Source organism: Bubalus bubalis, chromosome 3, assembly GCF_019923935.1.
Source record: "Bubalus bubalis isolate 160015118507 breed Murrah chromosome 3, NDDB_SH_1, whole genome shotgun sequence".
NCBI lineage: Eukaryota > Metazoa > Chordata > Mammalia > Artiodactyla > Bovidae > Bubalus > Bubalus bubalis.
Genome location: NC_059159.1, coordinates 136,270,574 through 136,291,555, shown reverse-complemented (window position 1 = coordinate 136,291,555; position 20,982 = coordinate 136,270,574). Strand labels below are relative to the sequence as shown.

The following is a 20,982-nucleotide window of genomic DNA, read 5'->3' as shown; positions in this document are numbered from 1 at the left end:
AAGGCAGGGGGCCTGGGTTCAATCCATGGTCAGGAAGCTAGATCCCATATGCCACAACAAAGAGCTCATATGCTGCAACTAAAGATCCCGTGTGCCACAACTAAGATCAGGCATAGCCAAATAAATAAAAATAAATATTTTTTTTTAAAAAGAAGAATGATAGCTGCTAACATTTCTAACCTACCCCTTGCTTTCTACATATACCTAGATACACATGCCATTTTTTTCCCTAGTTAATTTATATTTATCAGAATTCAGCCTGGTGACACCACCTTGTCCACAAGACTTCCCTGCAGGAAGAGCAGCGAGGGAGGTGAGCATAAGTTACTGAGGACACCGTGCCAGGGGAGCAGGGAGACAGGGTGAAAGGCTAAGTGTGGCTGGCTGGTGGCCCCTCTATCCGATAGCACAGATTATTTTTATAACATCAGAAAGTTTGACCCGACAGCGTTGTTCTAGGCCATGCAGAGTCTTGCAGACACAAGAGCAGAGGGAACTGGATTCACAGTTACCCTGCCTTCCTCCCAAGAATGAAAACAGCAGTATCATCATTGCCTTTGCTTTATTGAATAAAGGAGCTCTCATCTCTGCTGAAAAGCGTCTCAATTGCTGATTCTGCATAATCAAAATAGTGAATTGATCCGTTAAAGAGAAATCACCCCCTGATCATCTCATTCTGTCCTCCACAGAACACTAACCACCCTTAGAGACAAATTGATGCCTTTGTACCCAGAGAATTAATCACATGTGATTTTTCCCATGTCTACAATTAGGTCAGACTTGACTCATTTCATTGAAAAAAAAAGCATTCTTGGCTGCAAACCCCTTCGGAATGATGCTGCTGGTTCTGAGAGACACATGTAAAGCTTCATGTGGGTACCAGAGCAGTGCCCCAGCAGATGAAGAGGTCAGAACGCCTGCTGGCAGCTGACACATCACACCCTAAAGCTTTGAGACCACTGGCAGGTCCCGGGCGTCAGTCTCCAGCCACTCAATGAGGATCCGATTCAACTCGGTGGGCCTGGAAAGGGAACAGAAGGCGATTCCCATTTGTCTCCACCCACTCACCTGGCTCGTGGGCAGGTAGGGGTGACAAAGCGAGCAGCTTATTGGAGGTGAGCAGGGAGCCCTGATGTCCCCCACCCAGGGACCCCCATTTCCTTACTTCTCCATCTGTGTCCAGTGTCCACAATCCTTAATGTGTCCCCTTTTCAGGTGGGGAATCTGGAAGAAAATCCCACCCAGAAAAGTAAATGGCAGAAGGCAAGTTTTCTGCTCCCCACAGGCCACCCTGCTGAAAACCCCACATTATTTACAAAAGGAATGACCACTGCTCAAGCTCCTACTATGTGTTAGGTGCTCTAAACGCACTGCATCATTTCACCTTGACCATGATCCTTTGGGTAACTTGAAGGCTCAGAAAAGAAGCTAGGTGACTGGCCCAAAGCCACACAGAAAGTGGCTGAGCTAAGACTCAAATTCAGGCTGACCCATACTCATCACAACAGATTGCCTCCCTTTAGAACCATTAGGACTTGGTCCATTCGCAGCCTGAAAAGGCCAAGTCAAGCTTGGTTGACTCTTGCCCTGCAGCCATGATCTTGTCCCCTCCCCAGGCTGCCTCCCTCCTCCCTGGTGGTCTGCATGCAGGGCTGTTCCACCTCTCTTTGGCACCTGAACCCCCAAAGTAGGTCACAGCCCTTTCTTGACTGGTTCCACAGTCCACAAAGGGCGTCCCTTGCAGCAGCCCTTGAAACACAGTCTCTCTATCGCACGAGACGATGCTAACAAAGCCACAGCCAAGTGCAGGCGAATGCTCTCAGTATCCAGCCCCGATACTTGAGCAGTCATGGTGACCCCACTCAAGACCTCCCAGTTCCCACCAACCTCCAAGCTTTTGGCAGAGAACACTTCCAAATCACAGGTTTGACTCTTGAGAGTCTCTTGGACAGCAAAGAGATCAAACCAGTCAATCCCCAGAAATCAACCCTGAATATTCATTGAAAGGACTGGTGCTTAAGCTGAAGCTCCAATACCTTGGCCACCTGATGTGATAAACTGCTGCTGCTGCTGCTAAGTTGCTTCAGTCGTGTCCGACTCTGTGCGACCCCATAGACTGCAGCCCACTAGGCTCCCCCGTCCCTGGGATTCTCCAGGCAAGAACACTGGAGTGGGGTGCCATTGCCTTCTCCATGTGAAAAACTAGATGCTGGGAGAGATTGGAAAAGACCCTGATGCTGGGAAAGATTGAAGGCAGGAGAAGGGGATGACAGAGGATGAGATGGTTGGATGGCATCACAGACTCAATGGACATGAGTTTGAACAAACTCCTGGAGGTGGTGATAGGTAAGCCTGACGTGTGGCAGTCCATGAGGTCACAAAGAGTTGGACACCACTTAGCGACTGAACAACAACAATTCCACTTCAGTGGGCCCCATGCACTTAGGTCCATGCAGCTCAGCAGCTCCTAGCAGGCTCAGGGAAACCCTGATGCCTATCGGGTTCCTGCCATGCTCTGAGCTCTTTCATCTACACTCACCTCTCAACACCCCATCTCCTCTCCCATTCTCTCTCTGCCAGGCAAGTCTTAAGAGTTCCTCAAGCCCAGAAGTGGTGGTCAGCATTTCTGTGAAGCCCCTGCTCCCAGCTGTGCCCCCATCCTCCCAAGCCTCTTGGGTACCGCATTAACTGCTGGCCATGAGCTCCTGCATGGGGGGCTCTGTACCTTCTTCATCTTTACCTCCCTGGTACCTAGCACTATCCCAATGCGTCTCAGTGCACTGTAAAAGCCCATGAGATGAAAGAGTGAGTGAGTGATGAGAGACTGCAGCAGGGTGGTGGAAAGGAGGTCTTAATCGCTACCCCAAAGGTGACTATCTCACTGTGGAGGAAGGCCTTATTAAGCAAGTGGTTTCCCTGAACATCCCACTCTGCATCCTCTGGGACACCTGAGACCTCTGCCAGGAAGCCCCGATGACCCCGAGCAGGACTGTTCCCTTACCCAGTCCTCCATATGCTTGGACATCTCAGGAGTGAGCACAAAGTCCTTCTCCACGGTGACCATCAGGGCCGGAATCAGGATCTGGGGAGAGATTAACAGGAAGTAGAAGCGATCTCCACGCTTGGGCTCCCCCATCACCTGGGAAAGGAAATGTTATTTTCATGCCCTGTAGCTTCCTCCACTTGTTTAGTCGCCAAGTCATGTCTGATTATTTTGTGACCCCATGGACTGTAGCCAGCCAGGCTCCTCTGTACATGGGATTCTCCAGGCAAAAAAACTGGAGTGGGTTGTCATGCCCTCCTCCCAGGGATCTTCCCAACCCAGGGATGGAACCTGAGTCTCCTGCATTGGCAGGCGGGTTCTTTACTACTGAGCCTCTCTTAACTCCCCCCAAAAGACCCCTCACAGCACTACTGTGGTCTGGCTTTGTTTTCACCACATGCTTTGTGCAAAGAAGGCACCACTATTATTGAAGATCTACAATGACTGTGTAAGAGATTAGAAAATGTATTAATATATCTCGGTCTCTGCCCCTGGTGCCTGACACAGAGCTCCTGAAGTCCTTGTAAATTCCTAAGTAGTAAGAGTTCTCAGAGCATCTTTTGTTCTAATGAGGTGACTCTGGGTGGGTTCCTGGGTGGGGGCTCATCACCAGAAAGACAAAGCCAGGATTAGAAGCTTGGGATTTTCAGCCACCTCCCGCTTCCCCACAATGCCTGGAAGGGGAGGGAGGGAGGAAGGGCTGGAAGTGGAGTTAATAATTGATCGCGCCTACATGAGGAAGTCTCCATGAACATCCACCCAACTCCAGGAGCATGGAGTTCAGAGACCTTCTAGGCTGGTCAAATCCACACTGAAAGGGTAACATGCCACAACTCCAGGGAGACAGAGGCTCCTGTGCTCGGGACCCTCCCAGATCTTGCCCTGTGCCTCCCTTCATCTGGCTGTTCATCTGTGTCCTTTATTAAATTCTTTTATAAACTGGTTAGGGTTAGGGTTCTCCAGGGGATCTTCCCAACCCAGGGATCGAACCTGGGCCTCCTGCATTGCAGGCAGATTCTTTCCCGACTGAGCCACCAGGAAAGCCCGAATAACACTTTATAAACGGGTAAACAAAAGTGCTTCCCTGAGTTCTGTGAGCACTGTAACAAGTTAGCAGATTCGGGGGGTGGGGTTCTGAGACCCTCCAATTTATAGCCAATCAGTTGGACGCACAGGTGATGACTTCAATGTGGGGTTGGCATCTGAAGTCGAGGGGTCAGTCTTGTCAGACTGAGCCCTTAACCTGTGAGCTCTGATACCCTCTCCAGGTAGATGGTGTCAGAATAAGTTAAATTGTAGGCCACCCAGCTCGTGTGGCAGAGAACTGCTTGGTGTGGGGAAAAACCTCCACACATTTGGTGGTAATAAGTGTCAGAAAGAAAGTGTTTTGGGGACTTCCCGGGCAGTCAAGTGGATAAAACTCTCTGCTTCCAATACAGAGGGCTTGGGTTTGATCCCTGATTGGGGAACTAGACCCCACATGTCGCACCTAAGACCTGGTCCAGTCAAATAAATAAATAAATTATTAAGTTTGTTTTTAAAAAGAAGATAGTGTTTTGTGTGAAAGTAAAAGAGACACAGAGAAGGAAAAGACTGTGTTTTTCTCAATATGGATGGATTTGGGCATGTAGTGACCACTCAGGTTCCGTGTATGTGTGTGTAACACATGCATGTGGTCTGCTCCAGGGACTGATATTTCTGGAACCAATCAAATGGCACCAGGAAGGAGGAAGATGCCCTCGGATGGATGGAGATCAATATTCTTTGAATTGAACAGATGCTTTAGAAGGGCAGCCAACATGGTGACCAGCATGACATTTGAGGCAGCAAAATGACTTCACTTTTGTCCACTGATAAACGGGGCACTGCCAGATCGAGAGAGCCCCTCTTTATTCTTGTTCTTATGCCACCATTACAACTTCCAGACACCGTTCATTGTCTCTGATTAAGGAATTTGCACTATTTTTTTTTTACCTACAATGCAGAGCTGTGTGCTTCTCACTGCTCCCCCTCCTCTGAGGAGTGAAGAGCCAGGGGTGGCTTTGTGGCTGAAATGAATCCTGAGGCTGCTGTGGGGGGTGTGGAGGGACGCCCTCCACAGTGCTCCAAGGGAAAATGTGAAGGCATAGTAGAGGTGTAGAAGGAGGTGGGAGAGAAGAGCTGGAAGGAAACCTCAGAAGAAGGGGTCCCCAACCTCAGATCCCGGGGCTTCACCTCCCAAAAGACCCTCACGCTATGAGAGAATCTACTGATCACACTGGGGTTTTGTCCATCACAGAGTAGAGTGATGATTGGCTCAAGAGCATTAATTAAGCCACTACTATGTATCAAGCATTGTTCTAGCTCAGCATTTCATATGCATCAACCCACTGTATCCTTACACAGATCCTGAGGAAGGCACCACTCTTGCCATTTCCATCTTAAGCAGCCACAGAGAACAGTGTGGTTAAGTGCCTTGCCCAAGGTCACACAGGGATTACAAGGCAGTTTCTGCCCATCCTGTTCTTTTTTCTTTTTTTAAATTTTATTTATTTGGCTGTCAGGTCTTAGTCGCAGTACATGGGATCTTTAGTTATGTGTGCTCAGTCGAGTCTGACTTTCTGCAGCCCCATGAACAGCAAACTGGTAAGCTCCTCTGTTCATGGGATTCTCCAGGCAAGCATGGCGGGTTGCCATGCTCCTCCAGGGGATCTTCCAGACCCAGGGATAGAACCCAGGTCTCCTGTGTTGCAGGCAGATTCTTTACCATCTGACAAACCAGGGAAGCCCAGATATTTAGTTGTGACATGTGAACTCGTAGCTGCAGCATGTGGGATCTAGTTCCCTAGCCAGGGATCAAACCTGGGTGCCTGCATTGGGAGCATGGAGTCAGCCACTGGAACACCAGGCAAATCCCTGCCCCACCTGCTCTTAACTACTATGTTTCATGTTCTCCGGACTGAATACCTGATCCCGAGAGGTTGGGACCGCCCTTGTTTTATTCGTCTGGTGCCCCAAAGTCTAGTACAGTTCCTGGCACATGGAGGATGTTCATTTTCAACTGAATCAAGGAGATGGCTGGGGTTACCGAATGAGCGGGGGAAGGTGAAAATGCAATTTCCCTTAGATTTTTAATGCTCTGAGTGTAAACCTGGGACCCCATTACTCCGTTTGCTAACCTAGAGATTGGAAACCTGTCTTCTGCTTGACAAATGAGGAAACTGAGACTCAGACTGACTTGGTCAAGGTGACACACCCAGGGGTTAAAGCCCTATCTCTCTTGTCTCTCAGAAAGCACGTGATGCTCCTTCTGTGAGCTGGGGGCTTCAACCTTGTGATCTCTGGGGGTTGCCCTGGACCACGTGCACCCTGAGCTGGGACACCACCGGGAGACCTGGGTGCAGTCACCTGGCAGACCCCTGTCCCCTCCGCCCCACCCTCTGCCATTCCAAGAGAAGCAGCCGCACAGAGGTCCCAAGAGGAAAGCCTGCAGTGGAGGTGCTTCCCAGAGCAGCTGGCAGTCTGTCCACCCCTAACTCTGACCAGCTAAGTGGGGTCCATGGATGCCCCGAGGGTGACTTGGGAGAGAACAGCATGGGACTCACCTTCCTCCCTGAGCCTTTGAAGCCCCACTCCCAGTTCTTGTCTATGTTTCGGTACCAGTTTAGAGGCCCCCTGGGGGGGCAGATTGGGAAATAAAAAGAGGAAAGCTTTTAGTAGATGTTTGTGTTACAGACCCCACCAGCAACCAGCTTGGCGTAGAGCCAGTCTTCCCAGGAAGAGCCAAGATTCTGGCAGGGGGTCGAGAACACAGCCCGGGAGTCACGCCCTGGTGCCCTATATGCCTGCCAGGCTTTGTGGAGCACAGCCTGGTGCAGGCATGGCCCTGGACTGGGAGCTGACACTCTCTGAAACCAGCATTAGGGGACACAGAGAAGCCAGCCCCACAGGACTCTCCACTTCCTCCCAGGGCTGTCTCAGAAGAGGGTGGGGAACTTGGTTTAGTGGCCTCACCAGCCAGAGCCACTCCCCCTGCCCCAGGAAACCCACAGAAAAGGGATACGAGGAGATGCTTCCTCCTAATGGGACACCAGTGAGTGCTGCTGAGGCGTCTCCACTGGACTAGCAGGGTGGCCCCAGGGCTGTGCCTGGAACATTCTCCCAGTCCTCAGGCACAGTAGGGGTTGGTGCTGTTGGGCCCTTGAGACTTCTCCAGTGTAAACGAGGCCTGGAAAGACCCTAGACAAGCCACATGTCCTTTCAGCATGCACGTTTCAGTTGTCTCCATGGACGGTAGCCAAGCTCCTCTGTCCACGGGATTCTCCCAGCAAGAAGACTGGAGTAGGTCGCCATGCCCTCCTCCAGGGTATTTTCCTGACCCAGGGATCAAACCCATGTCTCCTGAGTCTCCTGCATTGCAGGCAGATTCCTTACCACTAAGCCACCAGGGAAGCCCCAAGTGTGTGTGGGTGGTGTGCTCAATTGTGTGCGGCTCTTTGAGACCCCATGGACCATAGTCTGCCAGGCTCCTCTGTCCAGAGGATTTTCCGGGCAAGAGTCCTGGAGTGGGCTTCTAATACTTCGGGGCTTCTAAGTTTCCCTCCTGTGAGAGGAGGGGCTGGAGCAGATTGCCTTCTACGCTGCTTTCTATAGCACATCTATGCCCCAGTCTGAGGCTCCTAAATTGCTACCCACTTCAGAAATATGTATGCAGTTTTGAGTTTACGTGGGTTTTTGTGTTCTTTTGAAGTAAGAACTCAGAACTGTCTTCTGATCCTCACTGAGATCACGGCTGAAAAAAAGCTAAAAACGTGTGCTCTGAAGGGACTCCTAAGCATAAGGGAGAACAAACCAAACTCTCCAAACTAGAGCAGGCTGAGCGTCGTCAGTAAAGAGCCTCCTGACACTGGAAGCATTCAAGCAGAGGCTAGCCAGACATTCAAGGGGGCTGATGAGCTGGAGGATCTCTGGGCTTCGCCCTGCACCGTGTGAGCAGAAGAAGCTCTCTGCCCACCTTCTCTCTCCTGTGTTCGGGGCGCTGTCCTCTTTACCTGAAACCAGACTTCTTGAACTCCTGCACATAGAACTGGATGTCCTCCTCAGTGACCATCTTGCTGAGGGTGGGCTCCTCTGGGGTGTTCACAAGGAGTCCTCCTGCAAAAAGCCACTTGTTTCTTCTCCACCATCCCCTTTCCATTGTTCTTCACCTCCAGCCCCTCCCCGGGGTGAGATGTCTGAGTTACAACACCTTGGTGTCTCTTGAGACCCTCCACCACCTCTCCTTGTCTTATTAGGGTGCTCTTTGCCTCCTTAAGAGACTATATGGTAGAAGTCAACACAGTATTGTAAAGCAATCATCCTCCAGTTAAAAATAAATAAATTTTAAAAAACAGACTGGGACTCCCTGAGGGCAATGACGCTTTCCCATGGGTTTGGATACCTGCTCCTGCTTTTACACCAAGCGTACACTTTAAATGTTTGAGGAATGAAGGAATGAATCAGTGACCATGTGAATGAGTAAAGGGGTGAAGGGAGAGGTGTTCCTGACCAGTGACAGGAGTTTAACCCCAGCCTGGCCACTTTGGACAAACTCTGGCACTCTAGTAAGACTCATTTTTCTCATCTATAGAACAGAGATAATAGTGAGAGTTTTCAGGGATGTCATGAGGATGATAAACAATATATCTAAAAAGGGCTAGCCCAGTGTCTGATGCACAGAGTAGGTGCTCAAACAAGTGGTAGCCATCATCATTATTAACACAAAATACAAGGGAATCATGGCAAAGTCACAGGCTTGGGGCCAAGCAAGGTTCTCTGGAAACAGTGCTGGATCCAGGAGCTGAGGGGATGAGCACTTGGTCTGCTTCTGGCTCTGGCTCCTTGCTTATTTCCAAACTGGGAGAGAGAACAGCGGCTATTGGAACAGAGCTTGATGGAGGGGAGGCCAGGGAATTGTGACAGAAGTGACCTGGCTGGAGTCTGGCCTGATTTTCTTCTTACCTGGACCAGGTGACCATGCATAGGTCAGGTTCTATCTTGGGTCTCTATCCTAATCAGTAGAGGATGCTTTGACAAGCTCTGAGAGTTCTCCAAGCTCTTGGCTGTAAAACTCTGTGGGTAAAGGGAAGCTGGGGCCTCATGGTCACCCTGGGTCAGGGTAAATGTGATTCACCAGCAGAGGTTCTATGTTAAGCATGTCAGAGTTCAGGCTGGCAGGTGACTGCTTCTGCCCACAGCTGGCAGATGGAGAAACAATCATTAAACGTTCATCTGGTTCCTGCCATGGCCCCTCCTGTCTCCCTTCCCTCCTGAGAATGCCTCTTACCCATTTCACAGGCTCTGCTCAGGGTGATGAAAATCTGGAGGGAGAAAAGTTAGAAAAAACGTCATGGGTCAAGCAAAGGAAATATGTATGAACAGGGCATCTAAAAGCCCTGTGAGTGCCAGCAGACCATACAAATATTCTAAATGCCCAGGATTGCTAGGCGGGTCCTGAGTGGTCAGAGTAGAGATAGCTCCCAGCAAGCTCCAGGTTACAGCTGCTCCTGGGTGCTTGCAGGTCTTGGTAACGTAAAAACCTGGGTGTACCAACCAATAGGAACAAGAGATTAGGCCTTAGGTCTATGGCAGATGGGAAGTTAAAAATGAGATTGTCCCCGCCATCCACAGAGTTAATCTGGGGTCATCAGTTAAAGGGTGGACTAGGAAAAACCCTGGAGAAGGAAAGGGTAACCCACTCCAGTATTCTTGCCTAGAGAATCCTGTGGTCAGAGGAGCCTGGGGTCGCACAGAGTTGGTTACAACTGAAGCGACTTAGCAGCAGCAGCAGGAAAAACCCACCCACCATGATAGAGAGAAATCAAGGGAGCTGTCTATTCAGTTTGATACTAAGAAGATGCTAAAAACACTTCCCTAGGAATTCACAGCTGCAAGTCTGCCTTTGCATGTATTTGAGTTTGAATCCACACTGTGAGGTCTGGAAAGCCCCAGTAAGTGATGTAAAACACAACAGTAGCAAAAGGGAGCTTGGGCTGGTAAATTCTACCAGGAGGCCTGGCAGGAGCAATAAATGCTGGACCACCCAGGAAGGGCATTTCCTCCATGTCATCTGAAGCAGGTTGGAGCAGATTAAGTGCTACTGAAGATGAGTTCGCAAACCAAAATTATGGAACTAATAAGGCCCCACTGCAAGAGACAGCAAGCAAAGCAAACAGTAAACAAGACTCTTCAAGAATACTAATAGAACCTGAACAGAGAGAGAATAAAAAATGAGTATGCTTAAAATGATTAATGTGGCTTCCCTGGTGGCTCAGATGGTAAAGAATTTGCCTGTAGTGCAGGAGACCCAGGTTCAATACCCAGGTGGGGAAGATCCCCTGGAGAAGGGAATGGCAACCCTCTCCAGTATTCTTGCCTGGAGAATTCCATGGACAGACCATGGGGTCACATGGAGTCAGACTAAGACAGAAGAAGGAACTGAACAACAAGACTAGAACCAAGACTCTATGGACAGAGATCTGAATGCTTTGAAAAATAATCAAATACAACTTTCAAAAAAAAACCCAAAAAAACTGTTCATTGAAATTAAAACCTCAAAGATGGGTTAAACTGTGGATCAGACATGACTAAAAGACAAATAATACACAGAAGGTAGACTTGAGACCGATTTCTTACAATCAGTGATAGAAGTTTCTAGAAGAAAATAATTGTCAACCTAGAATGCTCTGATAAACTGCTCCTCAGGCCTAAGAGCAAAATAAAGATATTTTCTAGGCCAAAAGATGATGAGTTTATTCCTAACAAACTTATTGAAAAAACTACAAAAGAAGGTACTTGAGGAAGAAAGAAATTGAACTGAATATCAAAGAGTGAGGTGCCAGAAGTGCTCAGCAAAGAAACTGGCAAAAATTGGGACATCTGAGCAGGCACTGACCAGGCAAAGCAACAGTGACTCCTAACACATAAGATGAGACAGTGGGATTACCATGATAAAGCAGTCTGGGCTCTTGCGTTGTTCCAGAAAAGAGTTAGAAGCATCAACTCATTCTGTACCTTCATAAGCAATCGTGCATATGAAAATGATAATGGTAATAATTTCTTAACTGTCACCATTATGATCAGTTCAGTTCAGTTACTCAGTCGTGTCCAACTCTTTGTGACCCTGTGGACTGTAGCACACTAGGCTTCCCTGTCTGACCAACCCTGTTTGACCAGCTCCTGGAGCTTGCTCAAACTCATGTCCATCGAGTCGGTGATGCCATCCAACGATCTCATCTATATATACATATGTTTCAAAGCCTTCCTGGTGTGTTTCAGTCAGGACCAGACCTTTCCCCATTATAATGAAGGGACCAGTGGGAGTGAGGACCCCAATCACCCTGACCACAGAAGTCAAAGAAAAGAAGGCCAGTTGCTAACTGCCAGACCCTTACACCCCCATCCTCCCATCCCCGCGTCCTCCCGCGGGAGGCATCTGGGGACCTGCACCCCTGCAGCTCCCACTTTCTGCTAAAAACCCACCCCATGCCCCGCACTCCTCACCTCATCACTTGATCTGAAGAAGCTTTTGAAAGTCCGATTCAGGTTCTTTTCCAGTTCAGCCTCAGCCACTCCCTAAAACAATCAAGAAAGCAAAATGAAAGATGCGGCAGAGATCTCAGAAAACTATCTGACCCAAAGCAAGAAGCCCATGACCTCTGTCCCATCCAGCCCAAGATTCATCAGAAGTGCATGGTTTTGAATTTTCATATTGAAAAACATTTTTTTTAAAGCTTCAAATAAAATATGAGATTCTGACAGTGGTCCCCTCCACCCCACCCTGCACCTGGGTTTATGGCTATCACCTTTTTTTCTCTTATTCTAAATTTTTACAATGAGAAGGTAATTCTTATAATAATCGCTTTATTATTATAGACTGGGGCAGGAATGAAGTGTTGGGGGCTATAGGGTGGTGAGGGGAAGAGGAGGGTTTGCAGGAGGCCTAGAAGCCAAAGGTGGTTCCATCCATGGGTCTCGAATTGCCATGGTAACGTCAAAACCAACTCCTTTGATTTGGATCCAGGTTGTCTCCCCAAGAACAGGACAGTAAGGTGTCTTTGGCTAAGGAGCTGGGATGCATATCATTTATGCTCCCAGTTCTTCCCGCCACATGGGAGCTCAAGTTGTACCTTGGAGTCTTTCATCCATATCTGATTCTTTGGTTCATTTCCAGGCCAAATCAAACCCTGTGCCAAACCCTGCCTTCTCCTTGAAGCCCCACCTCCCTCATCACAATAAAACAACTCTGCTCTTCCTGGATCCTACAGGGTCTTTCATGCGCTCTCCATGGTCCACCCTGAGAAAGCAGGAAAACATCCACTCCGGGGGGCATCTGTGACTGGTCCTGGATGGACCAGAAGCTGGATGTGGCGAAAGGTTTATTCGTCTCCTGCTAGTAACATTCCCAGAGAGTGTTGCTGAAAGGAGGGTGTGAGGTCTGGCTGCTTGCTGCTCAAAAGCCAATAAACAGGCCAGGTTGGTGGAAAGGAAAGTATGCTTCATTTCAGATGTCGACAACTGGAGAGGGAGGGTGGCAGATGTCTGTCCAAAGGCTGACTCCCCCACCCCCACTGGCAACCAGTGGGCAAGAGCTTTTATAGACAGAAGGTGGGGGAACTACATGCAGAAACAGCACAGTCAGCTCTGACAGTCACCTTTCAAATTGGTCATTGGTGGTCCAACCAGCATCATCTTGATTGTTTTAGGTACAGTCAGTTCCAGGGTCCATTTGTTTCCATTTCTTTGAGCTCAGTTCTTGGAATTGTGGCAGCTTATGTCATGGCTATAGTTTGGTCATCATGTAGTTAACATCTTCAACCTGGGATTTCAGTATCTATAAGACAACTTAACAGGAGATGACTCAGAATATTATCTATAGCCCTTGAGAAAGAACTAAAGGTCCTCAACTATGCTTAATGAGTACATTACTGTTATTTGGTTTCTTCTGACTCTTTTCCTTTGTTTTAACTGTTTCTTTCTTGCCTGATTAAACTTATTCTCTGACTACAGTTTTCCACAGACAAAAGTCTGGCAGATGATATGGGTGGGCTTGGGGCAAGGACCCTAATAGGGTCCTGCTCTGTTTTAAGAGGAGGGTCCTGTAAGCCAGGCTGGCAAAGTGTGCTGGTGGCCCTCAGACCCTGCACACTTAAAGAGGTCCTGCTACCCTGCACTTGTTTATTGTGTGGGTTGCACATCATGAGATCTCTGGATTTACAAGAGAGCGGCACTACAGGCAAGGAAACATTTATCATCAAGCAGCGCTGCGTCAGCGGTTTGAGGTTTTCTGATGAAAGCAATGTTGGCATGTTAATCACAATCCTTTGACAAGCATAAGATTCCATCACGATGGAGAATCAATCGTGGCCTTCAGTGACGTGATGAATGTCGAGGCCAGAAATAGCCATGGAAGGCAGTGCATTTTATGTGCTCAATAAAGGCCCCGCATGTTACCGCAGGCCATCATTCTGCTTCTTCTTCTTTTTTCTTTTTATTGGTTTCTTTGCTTTCTTATTTATTTATTTTATTTTTGACTGTGCTGGGTCTTCATTGCTGCTCAGGCTTTTCTCTAGTTGCAACAAGCCCCCAGAGGCTACTCTCCTGTGGCAGTGTATAGGCTTCTCATCGTGGTGGCTTCTCTTGTGTGGAGCACAGGCTCTAGGGCGCCCAAGCTTCCACGCTTGCAGCATGTGGGTTCAGCAGTTGTGGCTCCCAGGCTCTAAAGTGCTGGGTCAGTAGTTGTGGCCCATGCGTGTAGCTGCTCTGCAGCATGTGGGATCTTCCTGGATCAGGGATCGAACCTGTGTCTCCTGCATTGGCAAGTGGATTCTTTACCACTAAGCCACTAGGGAAGCCCCATCATTCTTATTTATTGTGAGCAGCCCTCATCTGGGAAACAGCTTGGTGTTCATGAGCTTGGGATATGTCTCAGCATGTGGAGGAATCTCCACGGGGTCAGAGGTCTGGACAGGCTGCAGAGCTCAAACAGTCCGTAAAAGAGCAAATGAATATCAAAAGGGTCAACCAGAAAAATCAAAGAGAACACAAAGGTAAATAAGTCTGTCCACCCACGTGAAAGCATATCAGATCAACAGGGGTGATGAGGACAAAGGTGAGGGCCAGAGGGGGAGATAAGAGCATTTGTACTCTGGTGGTGTGGTCTGTTGATACTCTCGGGCTCTCTGTAATTTATAAAAGGTTTTACTCTATTTTTAAGTCCCACAGACCAATGACAAGCCTCCTGTTAGTCCACTGTATGGGCTCCTCCCTTTGTGCTCCTGATCAGAAGAATTAAAGGATGAACTTTGGAATCTAACAAACAAGGTTTCAAGCCCCACTGCAAGTGCTAATCACTTAGTTGGGTCCAACTGTTTGCAACCCCATGGACTGTAGCCTGCCAGGCTCCTCTGTCTGTGGAGTTCTCCAGGCAAGAACACTGGAGTGGGTTGCCATTCCCTTCTCCAGTGGATCTTCCCAATTCAGGGATAGAATTTGGGTCTCCTGTATTGCAGGCAGATTCTTATCTGTCTGAGCCACCAGGGCAGCCCCACTACTTCTCCTTATTAACTGGGTAACTTAATCTTCCAGAGCCTCAGTTTCCTCATCTGTAAAATGGGAGTTTTATAAGGATAACAGGAAATAATGCCTGTTTCTGATCATGCCTGGTAAAGTATACGCAGGAGAGATGCCAATAAATGGTGATTATTATTGTTGTTATTATTACCTCCATAGTTAAAAGTGACTTGGATTTTCTTTTGTTCCATTTTCAAGGGCTTTTCCCTTTCTTTGTCTTTTAGCCACCACCATTTTGGACTCCTTTTTCCTATTCTAACTACCTAACAGTTAAAAGTTATTTGATTGCATGAGAATTGTCTTTGGTGGGAATGTCTTCTAAATGACCACATGGATTGTGGCTTTTATTTTTTTGCCCTCTACTGTAAGCTCCTATTCACCAAAGAAAGTGAAAGAAAACGCAGATTTTATGGCAGGAAGTGAAGAACTAAAGAGCTTCTTGATAAAAGTGAAAGAGGAGAGTGAAAAAGTTGGCTTAAAGCTCCACATTCAGAAAACTAAGATCATGGCATCCGACCCCATCACTTCATGGCAAATAGATGGGGAAACAGTGGAAACAGTGTCAGACTTTATTTTTGGGGGCTCCAAAATCACTGCAGATGGTGATTGCAGCTATGAAATTAAAAGATGCTTACTCCTTGGAAGAAAAGTTATGACCAACCTGGACAGCATATTGAAAAGCAGAGACATTACTTTGCCAACAAAGGTCTGTATAGTCAAGGCTATGGTTTTTCCAGTGGTCATGTATGGATGTGAGAGTTGGACTATAAAGAGAGCTGAGTGCTGAAGAACGGAGGCTTTTGAACTGTGGTGTTGGAGAAGATTCTTGAGAGTCCCTTGGACTGCAAGGAAATCCACCCAGTCCATCCTAAAGGAGGTCAGTCCTGGGTGTTCATTGGAAGGACTGATGTTGAAGCTGAAACGCCAATACTTTGGCCACCTGATGCGAAGAGCTGACTCATTTGAAAGACTCTGATGCTGGGAAAGATTGAGAGCAGGAGGAGAAGGGGATGACAGAGGATGAGATGGTTGGATGGCATCACCGACTCGATGGACATGGGTTTGGGTGGACTCCTGGAGTTGGCGATGGATAGGGAGGCCTGGTGTGCTGCAGTTCATGGGGTCGCAAAGAGTCGGACACGACTGAGTGACTGAACTGAACTTAACTGATGGCAGGACAAGAATAATTTAGACATAAAATTTTTTTCTGTGACTTTCAGCCTCCTCTCCCCTGACACTGTGCACCGTGTATCTGCATTAGACATGGAACAAACCCCCATCAGCAGAAATACCTGCTCAACCATAAAGAACAACATTCTTCTCACATCAACAAGACAACTCCTTAAAAGAAAACCTTGACCTTGTAAGGGGCCACGATGAACCACGATGACTCACTAGATTGTGTAAACTGTTGATAAGACATCATTTAATATACAGCCCTCTGTCTCAAAAAGTGTAACTGTGTCTAGACCTCTAATCAGTAGGACAGTTCTCAGAATTTTCTGAGAGACTGTTTCTGGATTACAGTCCTCACTTTGACTCGAATAAAATTTTGCATTTCTGGGACTTCCATGGTGGACAAACCCAGACAATGTACTGAAAACCAGAGGCATTACTTTGTCAACAAAGGTCTGTATAGTTTTTCTACTAGTCAAGTACAGATGTGAGAGTTGGACCATAAAGTAGGCTGAGCGCCAAAGAATTGATGCTTTCGAACTGTGGTGATGGAGAAGACTCTTGAGAGTCCCTCGGACAGCGAGGAGATCAAACCAGTCAATCCTAAAGGAAATCAACCCTGAATATTCACTGGAAGGATTGACACTGAAGCTCCAATACTTTGGTCACCTGATGGGAAGAGATGACCCACTGGAAAAGACCCTGATGCTGGGAAAGATTCAGGACAGGAGGAGAAGGGAGCAATAGAGAAGGAGATGGTTGGATGGCATCACTGACTCAATGGACATGAGTTTGAGCAAACTTCAGGAGAGAGTGAAGGACAGTGGAGCCTGGAGTGTTGCAGTCCATGGGGTCACAAAGAGTCGTACATGACTGAGAGAGGGAACAACAATATGCTTAAGTACACTTAAAAGCATAGTTTTAAAACATCTGGGAAATACTCATCAAGCTATTCATAGTAGCTAGTTCTACAGAAGTGAAGCGGGATCTGACTTTTTATTTTAGACAACTTGGTACTTTTTTTCAGATAGCAAGCATGAAATACCTAAAGAATAAATGATGTAACAAACCACAAGCAGTCTCTGTAGCTCAAGGAATTACTGTGTTCTAGGGATTAAGACGGAGAAGGCGATGGCACCCTACTCCAGTACTCTTGCCTGGAAAATCCCATGGATGGAGGAGCCTGGTGGGCTGCAGTCCATGGGGTCGAGAAGAGTTGGACACAACTGAGCGACTTCACTTTCACTTTTCACTTTCATGCATTGGAGAAGGAAATGGCAACCCACTCCAGTGTTCTTGCCTGGAGAATCCCAAGGATGGGGGAACCTGGGGGGCTGCCGTCTATGGGGTCACAAAGAGTCGGACACGACTGAAGTGACTTAGCAGCAGCAGCAGCAGCAGCAGGGATTAATAAGATTCTAAACATCAAGGGTAATGTGGATGTAGATGGTAATGTGGATGTGGATGTCAAAGTTCCTTCCTTCTATCTCAAAACAATCTCTCTTAATTACCTATAATTTTCCCCCACACTTTCTCTCTATTCCCTAGTTTCTCAGCTGGTTAAACACCTGAAAGTGTGTTTGGTGCTTGAAATTTGCCCATAGCTATGGTTTTACACACACACACATGGACACCCCTGGGCACCATGAAATCTTCTCCAAAGAAATAAAATATAAATACATTGCTAAGGAGAAATAAAGAGGAAGCAGTGTTGGGGTTGGAAGAGGGCAGGGTTACCAGGACACACTGGATGTGCTGAGATGTCCCCAGGGTCAGAATCTTAAGATTAAAAACAAATGGAACAGGTCATACTGAAGTCACCTAGATTCTATTTGTCTTTGCTGTCCTGAGCTGCCACTGCCTTCTCCTCCTCCTCCTTTTCCTCCTACAAAAAGGTGAAGGTCCTAATCCCTTCCCTGAGAAGAAAAACACAGCTTTTGATTTGAGTTTCCACCAGACTTGGCGAGTTCCCAGGACAGAACAGTACATGTTGGCTAACAGTTCAAAGAGCTGGATCTCAACGTGGCATTTGTCTAAGCTACATCCCGAGGTGCTCTGAAGAACTTGAGGTGGGAGGGCTGGGGACAGGAGTCTGGACCCCTGAGAGCTCACAGACGCCACCTGCAGGCTGGAGAGAGGTGGCGGCTGTGGTAGGGAGATAGGAGGGTGGTGGTGGTGGTGCAGGGTAGGTAAAGGGCGGGAAAGAGGGGCTCCCAGTGCCTGCATGCGTGCTGAGTTACTCAGTCGTGTCCGACTCTTTGCAACCCTATGATGGTAGCCCGCCAGGCTCCTCTGTCCATGGGATTCTCCAGGCAAGAATACTGGAGTGCGTTGCCTTGCCCTCCTCCAGGGGATCTTCCTGACCCAGGGTTCGAACCTGAGTCTCTTACATCTCTTGCACTGGCAGGCAGGTTCTTTACCACTAGCACCACATGGGAAGCCCAGGGCTCCCAGTGCCCACCCCTGAATCAAAGACTTGCTTTATGTTGTGTTTTATTTATTGGCCTGAATTCAGCTTATCTTTAAAGCTATCACCTGGATGAAAACTATCCAACCAGACCCACCTTTTTCAAATAAGAAAACTGAGTGTAGAGACAGAAGCGTACAGGGCTCGATCATTTCCTCACTGAGCAGGGAGTATACAGGCTGGAGGGACTCATCAGCCACCATGGTTTCTCCTTAAGACCCAGCTTGGGGCCCATCCTACCAGCCCCAGATGCTGAATTCACTCAGTCTGGTCTTCTAGTAGTCAGATCACTAATTTGAATATAGAACACTTCCCTGCCAAGAAGCTTTGTCCTTAAGAACAAAGCCAGCCCCAAACAGTGACCACAGAACAATAAAGGTACTGATTTTTTCCACAATGACTGTAACAACCTTTGAAACAAAAATCATTGCTCTACAATGGCTGCTATTAGTAAGCATCGTTCCCCCTCCCCTGAGGTCACTCTGACCTTGAGTTTATCCTGGATTGCCCCTCCCCTCCCTGCTTGGATGCACAGGATGCACAGATAAAGTCCAAATTCCCTCTGAGTGTGGCTGAAGAGGAGGTGTGAGGGCTTTGAAGACAAATAAGGAAAGGTCAGCATCCTGACCCAGTTGAGGATCTGGTCTCAGGCCACTGAGAAAGACTCCTCGAGCCAGCTCAGCTGAAGAGATGGGAGAGAAGGCCACGTGATGATGCAAACAGAACTACCTGGCCCAATAGGCACCCAAACAGCAGGAGTTGCAACCCAAGCGTCCATCAAGGGAAGAATGCATGAGCCAAATACACAATGGGATACTGCATGCGTGTGCGCATGTTCAGTTGTGTCCCCCTCTGAAACCCCACGGACTGTAGTCTGCCAGGCTCCTCTGTCCATGGAATTTCCCAGGCAAGGATACTGGAGTGGGTTGCCATTTCTAACTCCAGGGGATCTTCCTGATCCAGGAGACGTGGGTTAGATCCTTGGGTCAGGAAGATCCCCTGGAGAAGGGAATGGCAACTGACTCCAGTTTCCTTGCCTGGGAAATTCCATGGACAGAGGAGCCTGACAGGCTACAGTCCATAGGGTTGCAAACAGTCGGATACAACTTAGTGACTAAGCGCACACACGCACACGCGCACACACACACACGCACACGTGCACACATGCACACATGAGTAGCAGACAGGCAAAGGCTGGATGATAGATGTGGTGAGATGCTGTCATGATCTTTATTAATAAACTCGATCCATCCTTCTCTCTTTGGAGTGTTAGGGAGCATTTTTTATCCTTTTAGCTGGGCATCAGAGTGCAGAGCCCACAAATGGAGAAGGATCAGATGAGGGCAGCTTCAGGGGGGGAGGCCAGCTGGACGATGTTGCCTTCAGGGAATCCAGGGACAGGTGGGAAGCAGCCACATGCATCACACAGCACCCAAACCCTGGGAGGCAACTCTGAAAGGCATCCTAGGCTTTGAGGCACACAGGTGATACCTGGAAGCCTCCCACATCTCTCAAAGGACATCTGCAGGGGGTCTGGTGAGGGGCTTTTAGGCTCCAGTGCTGTCTGTAACTACAAACATCACTCCTCAGTACACAGAAATATCAGGTCCCAGGCAGGAAGCCAGGAGGTGTTCACAACTAGAGGTGAGTTTCACCAGCCGCTCAGCCAGAGAACTAAGAAGAGGTGGCTCCAAACGAATGCTCAAGCCCCCTGCTTCCCCATTTCAGAGAAGCAGGAGAACCCCATCCACCACACTGCTGTTCCATCAACACCCCAAATACACACACACACACATGCAGAATTGCCATCACTCAGGAAGGACCAGCTGAGCTCAGCTTCACCTGAGCCTTCTTGTGAAACACCTTTCTCACTGAAGCCACAGAAAACTCAAGAGGGCAGACACAGATCAGACCATCAGGGAGAAGGAGGGAGGAAGGAGAAAGAACAAAACCCTCGGTGGGCTGGCAGGGCCCTGAACTTACCGGTTCCTGGAAGTAGAGCTGGTAATTGAGGGTGGGGGTGGCCTTGATGATCTCCATGGTGGACACTTTGGGATTTGACGGCATGAAGGGAGTATTCAAACTGGCCACTGCCCTGTGGGAAAAAGAGGCGTCAAGACACAGACCCCATAAGAAGACAGTCTGCAAGGACCAGAAAGGATCTTATGTATCAAAACGTGAGATCGGAGTGGGGGAGTGCCACATACATGATCTCACTCCAGCAGTGCATAGAGAACAGGACCTAAAACTTAACCACCCTTCTTGACTTTACAGTCCAGTGTTGTTTTTTTTTTTAATTTAATTTTTATTTATTTTATATACCCCAATACAAAACCAAAGACATTTTTTATTGGGGTATGACCAATTAACAATGTTGTGGTAGTGTCAGGTGGACAGCAAAGGGGCTCAGCCTTACATATACATGCATCCATTTTCCCCCAAATTCCCCTCTCATCCAGGCTGCCACGTAACATTGAGCAGAGTTCCCTGTGCTGTACAGTAGGTTCTTGTTGGTTATACATTTTAAATATAGCAGTGTGTACACGACCTTCCCCAAGTTCCTAACTATCCCTTCTCCCCAGCAACCATAACTGCAGTATCTCTCACCTACTTGCCTTCCACAAAGACATGCACCCAAGCATGCCCTCATGTATGTTACATGCAGTATATCTATCTCGATCAGAATAAGTGCATAGCATAATCTTTC

General features: G+C 48.0%; 1 protein-coding gene across 3 annotated transcripts in view; it reads right to left on the bottom strand.

The window, feature by feature from the left end:
- Nucleotides 1-543: 543 nt before the first annotated feature.
- Nucleotides 544-20,982, bottom strand: part of EPHX2 (epoxide hydrolase 2) — a 63,065-nt gene continuing 42,626 nt past the window's right edge. Inside the window, exons 12-19 of one of the 3 annotated variants that reach the window (XM_006057307.4) lie at nt 20,259-20,370; nt 11,564-11,635; nt 9,348-9,381; nt 8,074-8,176; nt 6,628-6,697; nt 3,002-3,082; nt 1,166-1,224; nt 544-1,021 (exon numbers count right to left, since the gene is read on the bottom strand). In XM_006057307.4, the coding sequence (XP_006057369.4) occupies nt 943-1,021; nt 1,166-1,224; nt 3,002-3,082; nt 6,628-6,697; nt 8,074-8,176; nt 9,348-9,381; nt 11,564-11,635; nt 20,259-20,370 (610 nt within the window). In that variant the 3' untranslated portion in view covers nt 544-942. Of the gene's footprint in view, nt 1,022-1,163; nt 1,225-3,001; nt 3,083-6,627; nt 6,698-8,073; nt 8,177-9,347; nt 9,382-11,563; nt 11,636-19,593; nt 19,846-20,258; nt 20,371-20,982 lie in introns of those variants that run through there. The other 2 variants (XR_327460.4, XM_044940180.2) reach the window with 2 other exon arrangements.